Source organism: Xenopus laevis, chromosome 5L (assembly GCF_017654675.1).
Source record: "Xenopus laevis strain J_2021 chromosome 5L, Xenopus_laevis_v10.1, whole genome shotgun sequence".
NCBI classification, from domain to species: domain Eukaryota; kingdom Metazoa; phylum Chordata; class Amphibia; order Anura; family Pipidae; genus Xenopus; species Xenopus laevis.
This window is the reverse complement of record NC_054379.1, coordinates 58,905,967-58,924,896: the sequence shown is the minus strand read 5'-3', so window position 1 is coordinate 58,924,896 and position 18,930 is coordinate 58,905,967. Positions and strand designations below refer to the sequence as shown.

General features: G+C 37.2%; 1 protein-coding gene across 4 annotated transcripts in view; it reads left to right on the top strand.

The window, feature by feature from the left end:
* The window catches only part of LOC101027285 (lysosomal-trafficking regulator), a 223,919-nt gene that overhangs the window by 71,571 nt on the left and 133,418 nt on the right, over positions 1–18,930 (top strand). For all 4 annotated transcript variants that reach the window (XM_018263118.2, XM_018263117.2, XM_018263120.2 and 1 more), the window contains exon 13: positions 6,551–6,724. In XM_018263118.2, the coding sequence (XP_018118607.1) occupies positions 6,551–6,724 (174 nt within the window). The remainder of the gene's footprint in view (positions 1–6,550; positions 6,725–18,930) is intronic.

Sequence of the window (18,930 nt, the reverse complement as noted above, 5' to 3'; positions counted from 1 at the left end):
CTTGCAGGCATGTTTCTGGTTACACCAGCAGTAGGCATGATTGACTATTTGGTTGGATCTAACATGGGTTGTACCATCAGCTGGTGTTTGCTCTGAGTTTCACAGCCCATAGCTAATTTTGTTGCTGATTGGTATTCAGCAGCTGAGGTTGGTCATATGTTGTCGGCTTACAGTTAACCTTTGCTTCTGCCTTACATGCATTGTTTTTGGTCTTGTATGCCACTGCTTATTATCAATAAGGCTGGCTTGGGGACCAGGGTTTTGCAAGTTCAACAACTGGCTTGTGCTCCGTTGTTGCATGTATGGAAATTGACTTTTGTGTCAGGTGCCAGTGCAGTTGGTGACCTTGTCCCCAAGGGTGGCATTCACAATAGCTGGCTTATGTACTATTGCTTGTGTATTAGAATTCCACTCTGGTGTTTTGCATACACTTCAGCTGATGGGCATCTTCGCCTGCTAGTGTGACAATGGCCTTGCACATCTATGTTGCAATACATAATAGATGGCTGGTCCACCACTGGTTGCATGTATGCTGGTTGGCTCTCTGCCAGTGGATTGTGCATCATTGCTGGTTGGTACCAGTGTTTGTAGGCTATAAGCTTCTGGCATGCCTGATTTTTGGATTGTGACCGCAGCTGTTGGCTGGTTCAGTAACCTATTGGATTCAGTAGCTTCTATGTATGGTCACAGGTTTGTTTCAGTTTTTGCATAAACTGTAGCATTGTGCAGCTTGAGATGTAGTGGGTGTTTTCTAGAACTGTAATTGGCTTGGGTCCCATTGCTTGCTTGTGTATCATTTGGCTGGGACAACAGCATATCTTACTGGTAAGATGGTCTTAAGTCACATTGGTTGGTTCAGCAGCTTATCCTTGTGCTGTTGTATGCTCAGTTTAGATTTGGTGGTTGGTGGAGCTACTGGGCCATACCAGCATGGCTCTACAATGGTTATAATAATATGCTGATTTAGGATAACCCAGAGTTGGTGTTCATTTAGTTAAGTCTTCATTAGGTATTATTAGCATGGAGTTGGTGGATCTTGGGCTGATCTCTGGTGTGCAGTTGACTCCGGTCAGCACTGGTTTGAGCTGCTTCCATTAAGCTGCAGGACTAGGCTAATGTGGGCCAAGTCTTTTTAGGGCCACTCGCTGTTGCTGAGGATCGTGTATTTCTCCAGCACTGGTGTTTAGTTTCTGATCTGATTGATTTCCTGGTGGTTTCTAGGGTGTTTTAGTTCTGAGATGGCCATTTGCCACCATTCTGGTAGTGTCCTAGGGCACCTTTTGTTTTAACAGTTGCAGGATTTTTGTTCTTCCCCAGGTTGGGTTTTGTCAAATAACCATATTGCAGGTTTCCCTCTAGTCACTGAGGGAACCTTTTTAAGCAGAATATGGTTATTCTTAATCTGCAATGCTTGAGCCTCAAGTGCCGGTCTCTGTAATTTAGTGGTTAGTTTTGTAGCTCTTGTTGTCGATCGTTTACCATGTCCTAAGACATGTTGTTCATGTTCTTGTGCCTTTTATCTACCTTTTTCAGGAGATATACATTTTATCAGCTCCCCTGTTGGATGGATGGGATGCTGGCCTTATTTCTCAGGGCCTCCTTAGCATCAGTTTGGTTTTTGCCCTATGTTGGTTATTCCCACCCCTTGTTTTCGGGGCACGGCTTGGTAGATCCCATGTGTACTGACATGGAGGGACGTAGAAGAAATAGAGAATTTCACTTACCTACTTGACGTAAATTCCTTTTCTTCTAGTCCCGACATGTCAGTACAGGGTTTCCCATCCCAATTATTTATTTTGGTTACTGTACTGCTATGGCAAAAGTATAACTGTGGTGAGGAGGAAGTCATGTGGTCTTATAGGTCATGATTCATTTTGATTGGCTATGTTATAGGTCCTACCTCCAGGTCTGGGGGGGGCAATGCCCCATGTGTACTGACATGTCGGGACTAGAAGAAAAGGAATATACGTCAAGTAGGTAAGTAAAATTCTCTCTTTCATAGGCGCTGCCATCTTGAAACAGGACCCCTTTGTTTTCTGTGTGTGGGCTGAGCCAAACTGCCAAATCTCATGCATGCTTAGTCATAGAGTATACTCTGTGATAGACATGCTCTGCACCACTCATGTCACACCAGGACTTGATATTCTATTAGGATTGTTTGAAACACCTTCTGTATTAGCACATTGTGTGGGCTACTACTAATTATCTCATAAACTATGAAATGACCAAAAGGCTAAAACCTACTAAGAACGTTGCAGTCCTTGGGGCTCATTAATAAACACTGGGCAAATCTGCACCTGGGCAATAACCAATTAAATGTTTGATTTCATCATTCAACCTGCAGCTGCCTGTAAAAAGGCAGTCACTGATTGGTTGCTATGGGTTACTGCCCAGGTGCAAATATGCTCAGTGTTTATAAATGAGCCCCCTATACCTTAAAGTCAACCCCAAAATAAAAATGTGCCTAGTAAAAGAAAACATCATTCTAAGCAACTTTCTAATATTTATTGAAGATGTTTTGTGCTTTTAAAGTTATAGTATTTGCTTAACTCCTGGTTGGTACTTTTTAAACAATGTTGCAAAAGTCTTCACAGCAGCAAAGGCAGTTCTCTTAATCAGCTGCCTTGTCTTAGTTGTATCCACAGACATCCAGTACACATACAAATAATTCCAAAACCATAGAAAAATGTATATTTCAAAGTTAGAAGTACATTTTATTTTATAAGGCAAAAAATATTTTTTTGGGTTAACATTCCCTTTAAAGGGGTGAAAAGTTGCTTAGAACATACTCAAAATTAACTTAAAGGTGAAGCAACCCTTTAAGGCAAAAAGTAAAGAAATTGCAAGGTGACTAATCTCCTTTTTGTCAGGGCCATTATATCGGGACATTGTATTTTTAGTTTTTATCACATAAAAGAATAGGTGTTCCCTCAGCAGCGTTACAGCATTATGTTCTGCTCTAGAGTGTGTGCTGCCAGGGGTTAAAAGCTAGCCAAAAATGGAGAGGGGAGTAGGACTTCAGTAAGAAATGCAGCAATGCAAAAGGCTAACAGCATGGAAGAAAATGTTACAATGCCCCCCTCCTTCAAAGTACAATTATTTATGTCCCACTCCTACTACGCAAAATACTGCTTTCCATGACCCCTCAATGCCCCTTTTTCCTTATGTACTTCCATGCCCCTTCACCTTCCAAGTTTCTCGATCCACAATGTCAATCTATCTCCAAGCACATTCTTTTCTAAAATCTCCTTTCTCCATGCTCGCCCCCCCCCCCCCCACTGTCTATCACACTGCATTAGTCACATTTATTCAAAAAAGATGGGGGTATGTGAGTTTTATAACTCTTTAATTGCAGTCCTACTGTCAGAAAAAAAGTGACGGGTTTCCTTTAAGTCTACTAAAAAAAATTTAAATATTAATTAAACCTGATAGGATTGTTCTGCCGTCAAAAAGAATTTTAGGATCAAGTACAAGGTAATTTTTTATTACAGAGAAAAAGGAAATAATTTTTTAAAAATGTAATTATTTGGTTAAAATGGAATCTATGTGAGATGGCCTTCCTTTAATTCAGAGCCTTTTGGATAAATGAATTTCTGAACAACGGTAACAGTGGCTACCATGAAATAATAGCCCAATTTCCTGCTTATAAAAAGCGGGCTATTAAATACGAATACTTACGGCTGTGAGTTCTTTTTATAAAATCTGTTATAAAGACAACATTAAGGGGATTATTCATCAGAGGTCGGATTTTAGAGGTTTATATATCTCGAATGAACAATGGTTTCTAATTTAAAGAAAAACTTGAATTGTAAAAACTCAAATCAGCTAGTTTGGGGTTACAAACTGTAAACTCAAAGTTAATCGAATTTTTGGCATGGAAAAACTAATTTCTCAAATTGATTGAGTTTTCAGTCAAATCCCTCTGAAAAAAACTCTAACAACCTGAAGGCTATTAACATCTTCAAATGGTTTAAGGAACCTCTGCCATTGATTCCTACGTGACCTCGACAGGTATTAGATGGTGTATTTTCAGATTCATGCTATTTCCAGGATCGAGGTATATTAAACCTTGAAAAATTTACTTTTTTTTTAAACCTGAAAATGTGAATTTTGACCAAAAAAATCAACTCGAAAACTCACATTTTCATGTAAAACAGAACTTGAACCTTAGTAAATCTGCCCCTAAGTGAGGTAAGTATGTTCAACAATAGCACAGTGTATAAAATAATAAACTTGCATATTTAACATCCACTTGCAAATAATTAAACAGATATATAGTTGGGTCCATAAATATTTGGATAGAGACAACTTTTTTTTCTAATTTTGGTTCTGTACATTATCACATTGAATTTTAAATGAACCAATTCAGATGCAGTTGAACTGCAGTCTTTCAGCTTTCATTCAGTGGGTTGAACAAAAAGATTGCATAACAATGTGAGGAACTAAGGCTTTTTTAACATAATCACTTCATTTCAGGGGCTCAAAAGTAATTGGACAAATTAAAAAACTGAAAATAAAATGTTAATTTCTAATAATTGGTTGAGAACCCTTTGCTGACAATGACAGCCTGAAGTCTTGAACTCATGGACATCACCAGATTCTGGGTTTCCTCCTTTTTAATGCTCTGCCAGGCCTTTACTGCAGTAGCTTTCAGTTGCTGTTTGTTTGTGGGCCTTTCTGTCTGAAGTTTAGTCTTCAACAAGCTAATTGCTTGCTCAATTGGGTTCAGATCAGGTGACTGACTTGGCCATTCAAGAATATTCCACTTCTTTGCTTTAAAGGAGAAGGAAAGCCAAAAAAATACTTAAGCTCTAAGTGTTGCCAATGAATAGTATATATATTTACCAGCAATCATTCCCTCATTAGTTTTGCCCTTAATCTTTTTGCTGCAATTGATTTTTTAAAAAGTTAAAACATGTATTAAAAAGCATACCCTTATTTCTGTCCAGAAAACTGTCTGGATAGGGCACACGCATGCGCAATAGTTTCCAGCCGTGCCGTGCTCATGCGCACGATGTAGCGATGACTATGCTCCCCCCTGCCTCATAAATTACAAGCTGACCCTCTGCCCCGCCTCATTAATTACAAGCACCAATAGCCCATGCAGCTTCTCCATTGCTAAGAAACTATCTTTGAAGCTCCTGCGCTCGCTCTGCTTTTAATTTACAGTCTGTCAGCGAGCGAGCGCAGGAGCTGAGGAGCTTAAAAGAAGGCAGCCAGCTATCCGGTCTGTCTGTGAGGTCTGTAGTCACTTGTGGGTCACGTAGGAGGCGCATGTGCAGTAAAGGCGAAAGTGATGTGCATTTTGAAAATGGCGGCGCCAAAATGTTCACAGCGCCGAAAGTTCAGAATGCAGGTGCACAAAAACCACAGGGATAAAGGAGTTCTTAATGTGGCGTTTCAGAAGGGGGCCTGATGGCAAACCTAATGATGTAGGTGTCATTTTTTTTTTCCTTCTCCTTTAATAAACTCCTGGGTTGCTTTGGCTGTATGTTTTGGGGAATTGTCTATCTGTATTATGAAACACCTCCCAAGTCTTTGAACACCTCAGAATTCATTCAGCTACTGTCTTGTCACATTATCGATAAACAGTAGTGTCCCGGTGGCACTGCCAGCCATACCCACCCAAGCCATCACATTGCCTCCACCATGTTTTTTAGATGATGTGGTATGCCCATGAAATAGCTTTTGATTCAATCGTCCAATTTCTTTTGAGCCCCTGAAATGAAGTGATGGTGTTAAAAAGGCTTTAGTTCTTCACTTTTTTATGCAATCTTTTTGTTCAACCCACTGAATTAAAGCTGAAAGTCTGCAGTTCAACTTTAATGAATTTAAAATTCATTGTGGTAATTTACAGACCCAAAATTAGAAAAAAGTTGTCTCTGTCCAAATATTTATGGACCTAACTGTATATCTATAAATAAATATTACACTGCCACTGACCATACAAATACAAATAAAATAAAGCAAACACCATATACAATTATATCTCTGCTCCTCTGCTGCAGTGCAGATTAAATTCTCTCTTGCTGTCTTCTTGAGAAAAAGCTCAAAAATCAGTTGTCAAATAAGCTAATAAAACCATCAGAGACACACAAGATATTGTGATCTAAATTACAAAAATACCTCTTATCTGAAAAACATGAGGTGCCAAACATACCGTACAATCGTCCCCATTCTGTACAATTATTTTATAATTTGGTATGGGGAAATATTATGAAGAACTTGGATGAATAATGAACGAGAATTCTGACATTATTTTTGCATTATATACATAGTGGTGACCCTCACTCTATTTGCATTCTTATTTATAGAAGGTATAGAAAATATTAGGTTCAGCATTCTATTAAACTTAATATTACAGGAATCCCAATCGCTGACATGCTTTTCAGCTACCCTTAAGTACATCCAAGCAGTTATAAAAAAAAATACTGCACCTCTTAGGTGGTGGGCAACGAGAATAAGGAGACTGTTGGTGCAAGTAAATTATATTTAGGGAAGGCTTTCAACTGCAGTTCAACAGACAACTTTTTTTCTCTTTCTTTTTAAGAGTGTGTGTGGATCCATGTGAGGAAGTAAAAAATGGTCTACTAGCACATGCTGAAACAGAAGAAAATACCTTTCTTGTTGGAAAATGGCAACATTTGGCTTTGACATACAAAGAGCAATCCGAAAATAAGAAGAAAACCAGCAGCCAAATAGTTTTATGGGTCTCTGGTCAAAGGTATGGTGCTTTTTAATGATTAAGTTATTGGATACACAATTTTTAAATCACTAAACATTTTACACTAGACTTGAGTAATTTCACTTGTACCCATCCAAATGTCTTAAGTTTCTCAAAAAAGCACATCCATGCCCCCTTGTATTCCATGTGATTCAATCATTGGTCTGTCATCAAGCATATTTTTCCCTTTAATTTTTGCAGTTGTATCTATATTGGGGCTGTGGAATGAAAGGGGCAATTATGTAAATTATTAAAACAAAGGGGGGGTTATAAATATACCAAACGATAAATGTCCCCACAATAAATAATGAATCAAGGGGTCCATATAATCAAGTTCATTAAAGAGTCTCAAACATTGTCTCTATCCACAGCTACCTCCTCAGTAGTCAAACATAGAAGTTGTAAACAACATAGTTTCTAAAAGTAAACAAAATAGAGGGTTAGTCTCCCATAGTGTAAAATGTTATAAAACAATTTCCTTGTGCTGTTTCTTGTATTTGAGTTGATATAACATTGGTGTAACATGTATTTCTGTGGTTGCCCATAATAAAATCTAATTTTTGGATCTAACACTTTGTGGAGAATATGGCATTATTCAGAGTCACGTTTTAAAGAAGTTTCTGTTAATGGTTACTTAGTTAGATCGAGTAACCATCACCCTAAGTGGCTTGTGAACGTCCCCTATAACCAGTTTCTTTGAGAAGGAAATTCTTCTGAGGCTTTTAATAAGGAGGCTGAAGTCCTGACTAAATTCTTACGAAAGGACTATAACAAATTTTTGTATCACCTTTATCCTTTGGTATAAAGAAATTACTTCATATTTAGTTAAACCTTATTCATTGATTCATCGAAAAGAAAATTATTGGACCTATTAGCTGCATAGTTTGATTTCACATGTTCTTAACAAAATAGATTATTTAAATAAGATGTTTTATAATTGTATTTGGCAAATATGGATCATATTTATTTGCCTATGGACCTATTGTGGTTCAACGGGTTCCCAGGGTGCCTTCTTACCCTTCCCAGGATGCCTTGTATTTCCTTATCAGCAGTGGACACCATGATGGGAGCATTGTAGAATCCGAATGTGTATGATGGAAGTTGTATCCTTTCCCTTCCCTGTGTGAATAGGATCCAATCTGATCAAATCAACTAAAAGCAAACAAAAGGATAAGTATTTGTTATTCTGTTATTTTAAAGTAAGGCTTGTATATTTAAATACTGTGGTTTCATTTGTTATAGTTTTTTTCTGTCTTAGGTGCTTAAAAGCAAAGTTTGGTGTGCTATTGTGCTTACAGCAAGTTTGGCTCAACCTGCTTTACTTTGCAGTTAGTTTTACCTCAGTTTGCGGTGGGTGGGGTGTGATTAGTGCACCTGAACAGATGGTATATATAGAACCCCTGGGACTCCAGTGGAGCTTGCTCTAGTGTTTAGCTGCTCTTAAGTGTTCTTTATGTGAGTGCTCTGTAAGTGGTTACAAACACAGGAGTTTCAAACTAAAGGAGGTTCAAAAAGTTTGTTCTTTCCTGTTTTGATCTGTAATTGGGATAATGAGTGCTAGCAAGATTGAATGTCTGACCCAGTGCATAGTCTGCCATATGTATACAGATTTGGAACAAGAGATCCAAATTGCTTACCTCTGTGGTGGTTGTGAGCAAATTGCCACTTTAAAGGCTTGTGTTAGAGCACTAAGGGAACAGAACAGAAGCAGAATGATGACGTAGTTAGCTGGGTGATAGTTAGAAAATCTAGTGTCGGCAAAAGGAACATGGAGGCTGCTCCGGGATTTATACATCCCAACAGGTTTGCCAGATTGTGTGAAGAAGGTGGGAGTATGGATTGGCAATTCTAGATGGGGCTGATCTCTCTAAAAGCCGCCAGACCAGTTTCTCTAGTAGGGGTGGGGAGGAGAGCATAGTCAGACCTAAGCAGATTGTGATTGTAGGGGATTCAATTATTAGGAAAGTGGATAGGGCAATATGTCATCGCTACAACCAAACAATTTGCGGTCTTCCTGGTGCCAGGATTCAGCATGTGGCTGATCGGGTAGACAAATTATTGGGTGGGGCTGGGTATGACCTAACTGTCCTAGTACATATTGGTACTAATGACAAAATAAATCGTAGATGGAAGACTTTAAAGAGTAAGTTCAGGGATATAGGCTCTAAGATTAAGGGAAGGGTCTTCCAATGTCAATTTATCTGAAATTTTGGCCGTGCCACGTTCAAGTTTAGGAAGACCGCAAGATCTTAGGGAGCTAAATGCGTGGCTCAAGTCCTGGTGTAGGAAGAAAGGGTTTGGGTTCCTAGAGCACTGGGCTGATTTTTCCTTGAGGTACAACCTATATAGTTGTGATGGATTGCAACTCAATGGAAGTGGGTCCACTGTGCTAGGGGAAAGAATGGCTAAGAGTTTGGAGGAGTGTTTAAACTAGGCAAATGGGGGGGTGAGATAAAGAATTGTGGGGAGGCTAGGGTAGATGGGGCAGTGGAATTAGTTAGTGCTAATTGCTGGCAAGAGGGAGAAGGTGAAGGAGGGGGGTCCACCCGACTGAGTGACCATGATTACTGAAACAAATTATTAAAGGAAAACTATACCCCCAAAATGAACACTTAAGCAACAGTTCATATCATATTAAGTGGCATATTAAAGAATCTTACCAAACTGGAATATATATTTAAGTAAATATTGCCCTTTTACATCTCTTGCCTTGAGCCACCATTTCGTGATGGTCTGTGAGCTGACTCAGAGATCACCTGACCAGAAATACTTCAACTCTAACTGTAACAGGAAGAAGTGTGGAAGCAAAAGACACAACTCTGTCTGTTAATTGGCTCATGTGACCTAACTTGTATGGTTTGTTGGTATGTTTGTGAGTACAGTGAATCCTACGATCCCAGGGGGTGGCCCTTATTTTTTAAAATGGCAATTTTCTATTTATGATTACCCAATGGCACATACTACTAGAAAAGTATATTATTATGAAAATGGTTTATTTACATGAAGCAGGATTTTACATATGAGCTGTTTTATGCAATATCTTTTTATAGAGACCTACATTGTTTGGGGGTATAGTTTTCCTTTAAATAAATGCTTGAAAAAAAAAACAAAACATTAAAAGTGCGCCCCTCAATGGTGGCATCCTAGACAGCCACCTTCTCTGCTTACCCCTAGTATCTCACTGCTCCCTGCAGTGAGCACCAACCATCTGTTTTTTGGGTGTGCTGTTAATGTGGACATAGTCTTGCGGTAACATGGGTGTGGTTTAAAGTGGGTGTGGTCTAAAAACAGGGAGTGGCTAACACTGGCTTCCATTACCGGCCCTCCACTTTGTAGACTAGAAAAATTCCGGCCCTCGGTGCCATAGAAGTCGGACAGCACTGGTGTATGCTATAAACCACTTCGTATAAGTGACGAATATGAAACCCAGCTACTTTTACAAATAGAAGCGGCTTAACAACTAGGTCAAGTTTTTACTATGGGTGACATCAATTATCCAGACATTGACTGGGGTAATGGGGTTGCCAAGACAGCTAGAGCAAGAGCTAGTAGGTTTGTAAATATGCTGAATGACATATCCAGCTTGTGCAAGAACCTACTAGGAATAAATCTCTTTTGCATCTTGTGATAACTAATAATACTAAACTCATTGCTAGCATTTGTGTGTGTGAGCATTTAGGGAATAGTGATCATAACATGGTCTCCTTTGAGATTCTGTTGCAGAGGCAATTCTATAAGGGAGTAAGTAAAATTTTAGACATGCATACTTTGACAGTATAAGGGCATATCTGCAACATACAGTTAGGTCCATAAATATTTGGACAGAGACAACTTTTTTCGAATTTTGGTTCTGTTCATTAGCACAATGAATGTTAAATGAAACAACGTAAATGCAGTTGAACTGCAGACTTTCAGCTTTAATTCAGTTGGTTGAACAAAAAAATTGAATAAAAATGTGAGGAGCTAAAGCCTTTTTTTAAACACAATCACTTTATTTAAGGAGCTCAAAAGAAATTGGTCAAATTAAAAAACTGAAAATAAAATGTTCAGTTCTAATACTTGGTTGAAACCCTTTGCTGGCGATGACAGTCTGAAGTCTTGAACTCATGGACATCACCAGATTCTGGGTTTCCTCCTTTTTAATGCTCTACCAGGCCTTTACTGCAGCAGCTTTCAGTTGCTGTTTGTTTGTGTGCCTTTCTGTCCAAAGTTTAGTTTTCAACAAGTGAAATGCATGCTCAATTGGATTCAGATCAGGCGACTGTCTTGGCCATTCAAGAATATTCCACTTCTTAGTTTTAAAGGAAAACTATACCCCCCAACAATGTAGGTCTCTATAAAAATATATTGCATAAAACAGCTCATATGTAAAACCCTGCTTCATGTAAAAAAAATCATTTTAATAATATACTTTTCTAATAGTATGTGCCATTGGATAATCATAAATAGAAAATTGGCTGTATGTTTTGGGTCATTATGAAATGCCTCCCAATCAATTTGACTGCATTTAGCTGGATTTGAGCAGACAGTAAGTCTGAACACCTTAGAATTCATTTGGCTGCTTCTGTCCTGTGTCACATCATGGATAAACACTAGTGTCCCAGTGCCACTGTCAGCCATGCACACCAAGCCATCGCACTGCCTCCGGCATGTTTTATAGATGATGTGGTATGCTTTGGATCATGAGCTGTTTTCCACGCCTTCTCCATACTTTTTTTCTTGCCATCATTCTGGTAGAGGTTGATCTTGGTTTCATCTGTCCAAAGAATGTTTTTCCTGAACTGAGCTGGCTTTTTTAGATGTTTTTTTTTAGCAAAGTCCAATCTAGCCTTTCTATTCTTGATGCTTATGAGTGGCTTGCACCTGCTGTATTTACTTTCATGCAGTCTTCTCTTTATGGTAGACTTGGATATCAATACGCCTACCTCCTGGAGAGGGTTGTTCACTTGTTTGGCTGTTGTGAAATGGTTTCTCTTCATCATGGAAATGATTCAGCGATCATCCACCACTTTTGTCTTCTGTGGATATCCAAGTCTTTTTGCTTTGCTGAGTTCACCAGTGCTTTCTTTCTTTCTTTCTTTCTTTCTCAGGATGTACCAAACTGTAGATTTTGCCACACTAATATTGTAGCAATTTCTTGGATGGTTTTTTTTCTGTTTTTGCAGCTTAAATGGGGTTTTTTCACCTGCATGGAGAAATATCACATATAGCAACCAATCTACTGCTACAATTTAGTCATCTGTTTAAATTTAAACGTTGGTTGCTAAGGCTTTTTGTACCAAGATATGCCTTGTATAACATATAAGGGTATGACATCAGAGCATAATATAGCATGTTCTATTTCACTCTGTACAATCTAGCATGTCATAAAGTGCATATAAATATTTTATTTCTTTTATTTAAATGTTATTTCATTTGTAGAACTAGTAGAAATATCCTTTAATCCTTTGCGCTAAAGAACAAGTTTAATATGTATAGCTGTTGTGAGATCCAATATCTTATGACCTATGTCTTAAGTGAGTTTCCTCCACTTATATCTTAAGGAAAAGTGAAAAGAATTTATTTGCGATACTAGCAAAGTTGTAGATGGTTTTGTTATTGCTGACAATGGAAATATTGGTTTGTAATCATCTTTTTTTAGTCATTCACATAATGGGCATTTTTAATACATAATTCGGTGATGCATCTCTGATAATCAAAATTACAAATTTTGAAGCTTGAAGCACAAATGGATTTTAATGGTAATAGCTTTGAACATGAAGGAGAAACATGTAAAGGTTACACTTTGCCTTCAGTGATTAGGAATCTGCCTGTATAATTCTTTAATTCTCATGTTTCAATAATTTTCACCACTCTATTAAAAATGACCTGTGTGGTTATCTGAATTCCAGATATTTTGGTTTATAAATTGGCTATTAATGGTGAACTATTGTTCTATGTACAAAGAATTATTTCATACACACAATGAGCCCTTGCTTCTCTGTAAGGTTTTTAATTTACATTTGGAAACTGGAAATTGGAAATCAATCTAAAACTCTCAGATTAAACAGCTATGAACATAAATATTTGTTTGGATACAAAACAGGAAAGCTGCTAGTGTCTCAGACAACACTGTAATACTCTCTATGTTAATCAAATACTAAACTAAATTATTTTGTCTAGCCTAAAATGCAATGCTCTTAAAATATTAACTCTTTAATATAGATGTTACAAAAATACAGTCATCTGAAAAAGTTTGGGAACCCCTCTCAGCCTGCATAATAATTTACTCCACTTTCAACAAAACAGATAACAGTGGTATGGCTTTCATTTCCCAGGAACATCTGAGTCCTGGGGTGTTTTCTAAACAAAGATTTGCAGTGAAGCAGTATTCAGTTGTATGACATTAAATCAAATGTGAAAAAATCTGGCTGTGCAAAAATTTGTAATTTTACTAATATGAATGTATGTAACTGCTTCATACTGGTTACTGGCAACACCAAATTGGTTGGATTAGCTCGTTAAGCCTTGAACTTCATAGGCAAGTGTGTCCAATCATGAGAAAAGGTATTTAAGCTGGCCAATTGCAAGTTGTGCTTCTGTTTGACTCTCCTCTGAAGAGTGACAACATGGTGTTGACCAAGGATATATTTATGTAAATATGTATATTTATTCTTATATACACATGTACATAAGTATTCCTGGTTATAAGGGTTCTTTAACGAAAGAGATAGTTCAATCAAAATATATATATTTATTTACAAAACTATTGACACATATCTACAGAAATAATACACATAAAACAAGTTACATTACATGGAATGTATAACAAATAGTTACAAAGACAATTAGAAATATGTATATGCTGGATCTAAATCCACTGCCTCTCGGATACTCATCCTTCCATTAGGTCTGTCATCTATGTCCTCACTGCAGGAACTCTCTGGACTCTCTGGCTAACTTAGCCTATTGTATTAACCTATAGACTGACCATAAATACATGTCAGGTTCTGATTGGTCAGTGACCAATACATTAATCTTGGGGGGTAGGGCATGGATTCCTGAGGCAGTTCATTCCAGAATCAGGACAATGGAATGGGGAAAGGCAGTGTGTAGACAGGAAGGTTTGCTTTTTCAGCTGCCCCTGGTCAAAGGGGAGGGGAGAGAACTTGTACGATTGTCCACACACTTTATAGCTTGCTTGTGTTTTGGTTGCATTTACATTTCTAAGGCTGATGCCACATGTTACACAGTAAGACAAACAAATAGCTTTGTATATATAATTGATTGCACTGTGTTTGTGTGAGGTGAAGCTTATTAATTGTAGAATTATGACATATAACCCCATAGGCCTATGCACACTAATAACCTTATCCACAAAGTTCTTTTATTTGCACAATTGTTTGACTAGCTGGTCTCTGGACTTTTAGTATAGACATAATATCAAAGGGTCTGAATTCCTTCACTGGATACAAAGTCTGCAGGACTGTGTCAGAAATTGTGTCGAGAGTCCATGTAGGCAGCATGGGTAGATTGCATCCATCCTGGATTTCACTTCAAAGATATAGCAAAGTCTCTGATTTTCTCAAGGCCTTTCATCCAAATGAAAAAGAAAATGTCCCTGTTAAACCACCATGCATTACAAGGCTTACTTGGCACACCTCCTTTACTATTGCTTTCGTCATTGGATGCAGACATGGTTCCCCTGTAGTCGTGTTGCAGAACATGGAATCCTCCATGAATTTTGAGGTAGCTGTTCAGCTGTCCTTCTGATTCAGAACACAAGTCTTTGAAACCAAATATCTCCATTTTTGTGCAAATTAGTTGTTCAATGTTCATTTGTGTGCATTTTATTGCAATTTACGGAGTTATTTTATAAGGCAGTGCAGTGATAACCATTTGGTTAATATGTCAAAATGCTGAATAGGATGGAAATGCCACCACACTTTACATTCACCTCACTCCCATAGTGGGATTAAACACTGTACAATATGACCTATTACAATTACTTTGTTGATACTTGCTGTTTAACTACAGCTAACTACAAACATTAACTTTGTTGCTGCACCTAGTGTTAAAGCTATGCTAATGATGTATAAACAATAGAAGTACACAAAGCAAAATGTAACCAGTTAAGCATTTCTCAAAATCTGAAATAGATGGTTTTCATCAGAAAACGACGGACAGGATTTAAACTAATACACATAAAGGCACTTATTTACAGTTTTCTATAATTATTATATTTCTCCATGTATCATTTTGAGTTAAAATAGTTCTGGTACAGTACATTTTAGGGAGAAGTAGATACTAAACCAAAATAGATATTGGGTTATATTATGTTCTCATATATATAAATGTATGTATGCTACATTCAAAATAGTAAATTAAAAATAAAATGTGCAGATATAAATATGCAAACATTACAACATTTTCAAAAAATTGTCTCAGCTACATTAGCTGTTAAGATCACTTCCACTCCTAACTCATCAAACTTGTTTTACTAAAAATCAGGCTTAAATGTCCATATCCATTATCCCCAAGTATGTAGGTGTGTCCACTCAAATCAATAGCTACAAGAGTGAGTGATAAGGCTGTCCAAATAAAAACAAAATATACTATTTTCCTCCCTTTGCTTACAACAGGCCACCTTTGATTGGTTGTGGGATTCATAATACTCATAACAGAACTGTTGTCTGATTGGTTAGTTGTAACAACTCAAACAATGCATTGGTATTCATGTATCTGGTGGGAACTGTCAGAGTCGGACCCCCAGGGTTGTGTTTATATAAACAATAGGTGACCGCCCCGCATTTGGTATGTGTGGGGATGTTTATGTATAGACAATGGGAGCCGGTGCCACATTAGATTGCATGGTCCCTATGTTTATCTGTTTATCAGGAGACAACTGGTGGAGCTTGGTCCTGTCTTTACAACAAAAGGTTGACTAAGTGATTAGAGACAAATCTTGTTTGGAAATCTTTTCATAGAAACCACTATTTGTACTTTGTTTGGCTTCCTGGCTAATCTAAACTAGATTTGTCTCCAACTGCTGTAAAATGTTACTTCCCTCCAGCAACCTCTATCTGATTATTCCCACAGATAGTCAACCCCATACCTAATATATGATAGCTATACATTATACAAACATGATACATACATATATTCACCTCTATCTATTATATTAATATCTATCTATACAGATATTAATGGAGGTTTTACATAAGCAGTCTTGTTGGTTAACAGTCCTCCCCTTGTGGCCAGTGAGGCTAGGCCACACCTATGACAATAACCGCTTTTGTCTCATCTCCATTAATACTTTAAGTTTTTCCCTTTGCCATTTGAAAAGTTGATTCAGGCAAATTATCATTCCCATGATTATTAAAGGAAAACTATACCCCCAAAATGAATACTTAAGCAACAGATAGTTTATATCAAATTGAATGACATATTAAAGAATCTTACCAAACTGGAATATATATTTACACAAATATTGCCCTTTTACATCTCTTGCCTTGAGCCACCATTTCGTGACTCTATCTGTGCTGCCTCAGAGATCACCTGACCAGAAATACTACAACACTAACTGTAACAGGAAGAAGTGAGGAAGCAAAAGGCAGAACTCTGTCTGTTAATTGGCTCATGTGACCTTACATGTGGTTTGTATGTGTGCACAGTGAATCTTACGATCTCAGGGGGCGGCCCTTATTTTTTAAAATGGCAATTTTCTATTTATGATTACCCAATGGCACATACTACTAAAAAAGTATATTATTATGATAATGGTTCATTTACATGAAGCAGGGTTTTACACATGAGCTGTTTTACTCAGTATCTTTTAATAGAGACCTACATTGTTTGGGGGGTATAGTTTTCCTTTAATAACATTGCTTATGCAAACAGTCCCTTCATACCCATCTCTATCCAAGTATTTGTCATAACCAAATTCACATCCCCATCATGCAGCATCTCATTCAACTCATTCTCAGTTTTTCACCGTGCTTTTGTATCACACTTGTGTCCTCCCTGTCTAATAGATTATGTAAATTATGGGACAGGGGATCTATGTTCATATCAAACACATAAAATGGAATAAAATACATAACACTAAACCATACATTGACAATTGTCATTTGTGCACAAATACCCATTTTAGATATAAAAGTGTTTGTAAACCGATTTTTTTATAGTGAGCTCACGAATACCATATGGATTTTTTTAAAAAAACACTATCATACGAAAACACAGACATAACAAAACATGTTATTGATGGCCATCAAATGTTAGTGCATGCACATTTTCCAAGAGGAGTGTTAGAAAACAACAAAATAAAGTTGCATTTCAAGTTACCAAACATTAGTTTGTTAGTAAGGTAATAAAACAAGAGGATTGGTAAGGTTTTCATCCACAGCGGAGTCATCATGACAAAATATGACTGGGCATCTGATTTTCCTAAATAAAAGAAATAAAAGAGCCTAGCAAGGAAACAAAGTTAATATACACAGTATGGAAATGGGTTACCTGTTTGTTGTGTTGCCTTTGGTATGTAAACTAATTATGCTCATTACACAACATTCTCTGCTATTAAACTATTTATTCACAGAGAACAAAATGAATTCCATTTTATTACTTACCTACAAGAGTGCCCATTTTATCAAGGTGTTATACTACCCCCCCCCCTTGGGCACCTTGTATAATAAAACAAAAATAACAACTGAAAATAACTCAATAGACAAAATATTAATGTGTAGTGCCATCATTTGGGGTGTGGCAAGTAAGGTTGAGTTTTCTTTTTACAAAGGAATGGCTTTGAAGGGTTGTTTACCTTACAGCATAATGCTAATTTGTAAGGGCCCTTGGATAATTTCCACCTTTGTGACAATTACAGTTTGTTGATTTGCTCCACAATATGAGAGATAAAAGTTCAGGATGAATGGAAGACACATCCTGTTCTGAATTTTGGGCAAAAGGGAACTCTTTAGAGATTTTTAATGGAAAACACAGTTCTTCCCCCAAAGGGTTAACAGTACTTGTTTTAAAATTACTCAGAATTTTACAGTTGGTAATTGTGGGAGAGGTCGTATAGGGGGTTTTACTTACCATGTTTTTGAAAGCACCTATATCACAATTGTAATCTTTGATATCTATTAGTTTTGAATTTTGGTCTAGGGAAAACAAGCTACTTAAATCATACACATCAGACTCGTCTATTGCATCAGAAGTATAGTTTTCTGTATCACGATTTTGAGTCTTATTTTTACTTGGTGCATGTTTTTCTAATTTATCAGCTGAAGGAGACTGTGGCTACTTTATAGTTGTTTCCCATGTGCTCTGTTTGAGTAGATTTTACTGCATTCAATGGGACAATCTTAGTATATTTTTCCTGTAAGTCATTTAAATCTTTTTTACATTTTACCATTTCTGTGTGGCACAAATCATACTTAACAACTGCATCCTTATGGGACAATTGCAGAATGTGAGTGGCCTGTTGGAAATCATTATTTTGGGTCTGTAAAGAGGTTACTTTATTTTTGAGAGAATCAATTTTGGTGTGTAATTCTAATTCTCTCAAAGTATTTCTCCTATGTTCTGTCTTGAGGCCGTTTTCTAGGGCATTTATCTTTACGACCATTGTTTGGTATGCATTACATTTAGGTGCCGTTTGCATACTTCTGTTAGAGGTCTGTCTTTGAGCACTGTGTACATTTGTTACCTTGCTTTGGAAGGTATTGTTATTGTAATGACCATTTGCGTTGTTTATAGAAGAGATACAGGGTTTTGCATGGCATACAGTCACATCTAGATTATTTGCATTGCTATTGCCTGGTCTGAATGGCTTATGTTTCTGTAAAACATTAAAGCATTGTTGCATTAATACCATTATTTCATTATAGGCTTGTGTACGGGGGTCTATTAAAAATCCACATTTTCCCCTAATTTTTGGGTGAGCATTGCAAATTAACAAATTCTTGTATTCAGAGTCATCTCTGTTTCCTTTTCTGCCTTTGCCAATGTGGTAAGCTGCCCATAATTTGTTAGCAAATATCAATGGATTCTCATTTTGTTTTTGCTTTGTTTTGTATGCAGCCATAAGGCCAATATCAAATGGATGTAAGACTTTTATTAATTCATCCACAGTATCATCATAACTTCCTTTTCCTTCTTTAATACTGTCTGCTAAACATTGCCAAGTAGATATTTCAATTGTCAAAAGTAAAACTTTAACTTGG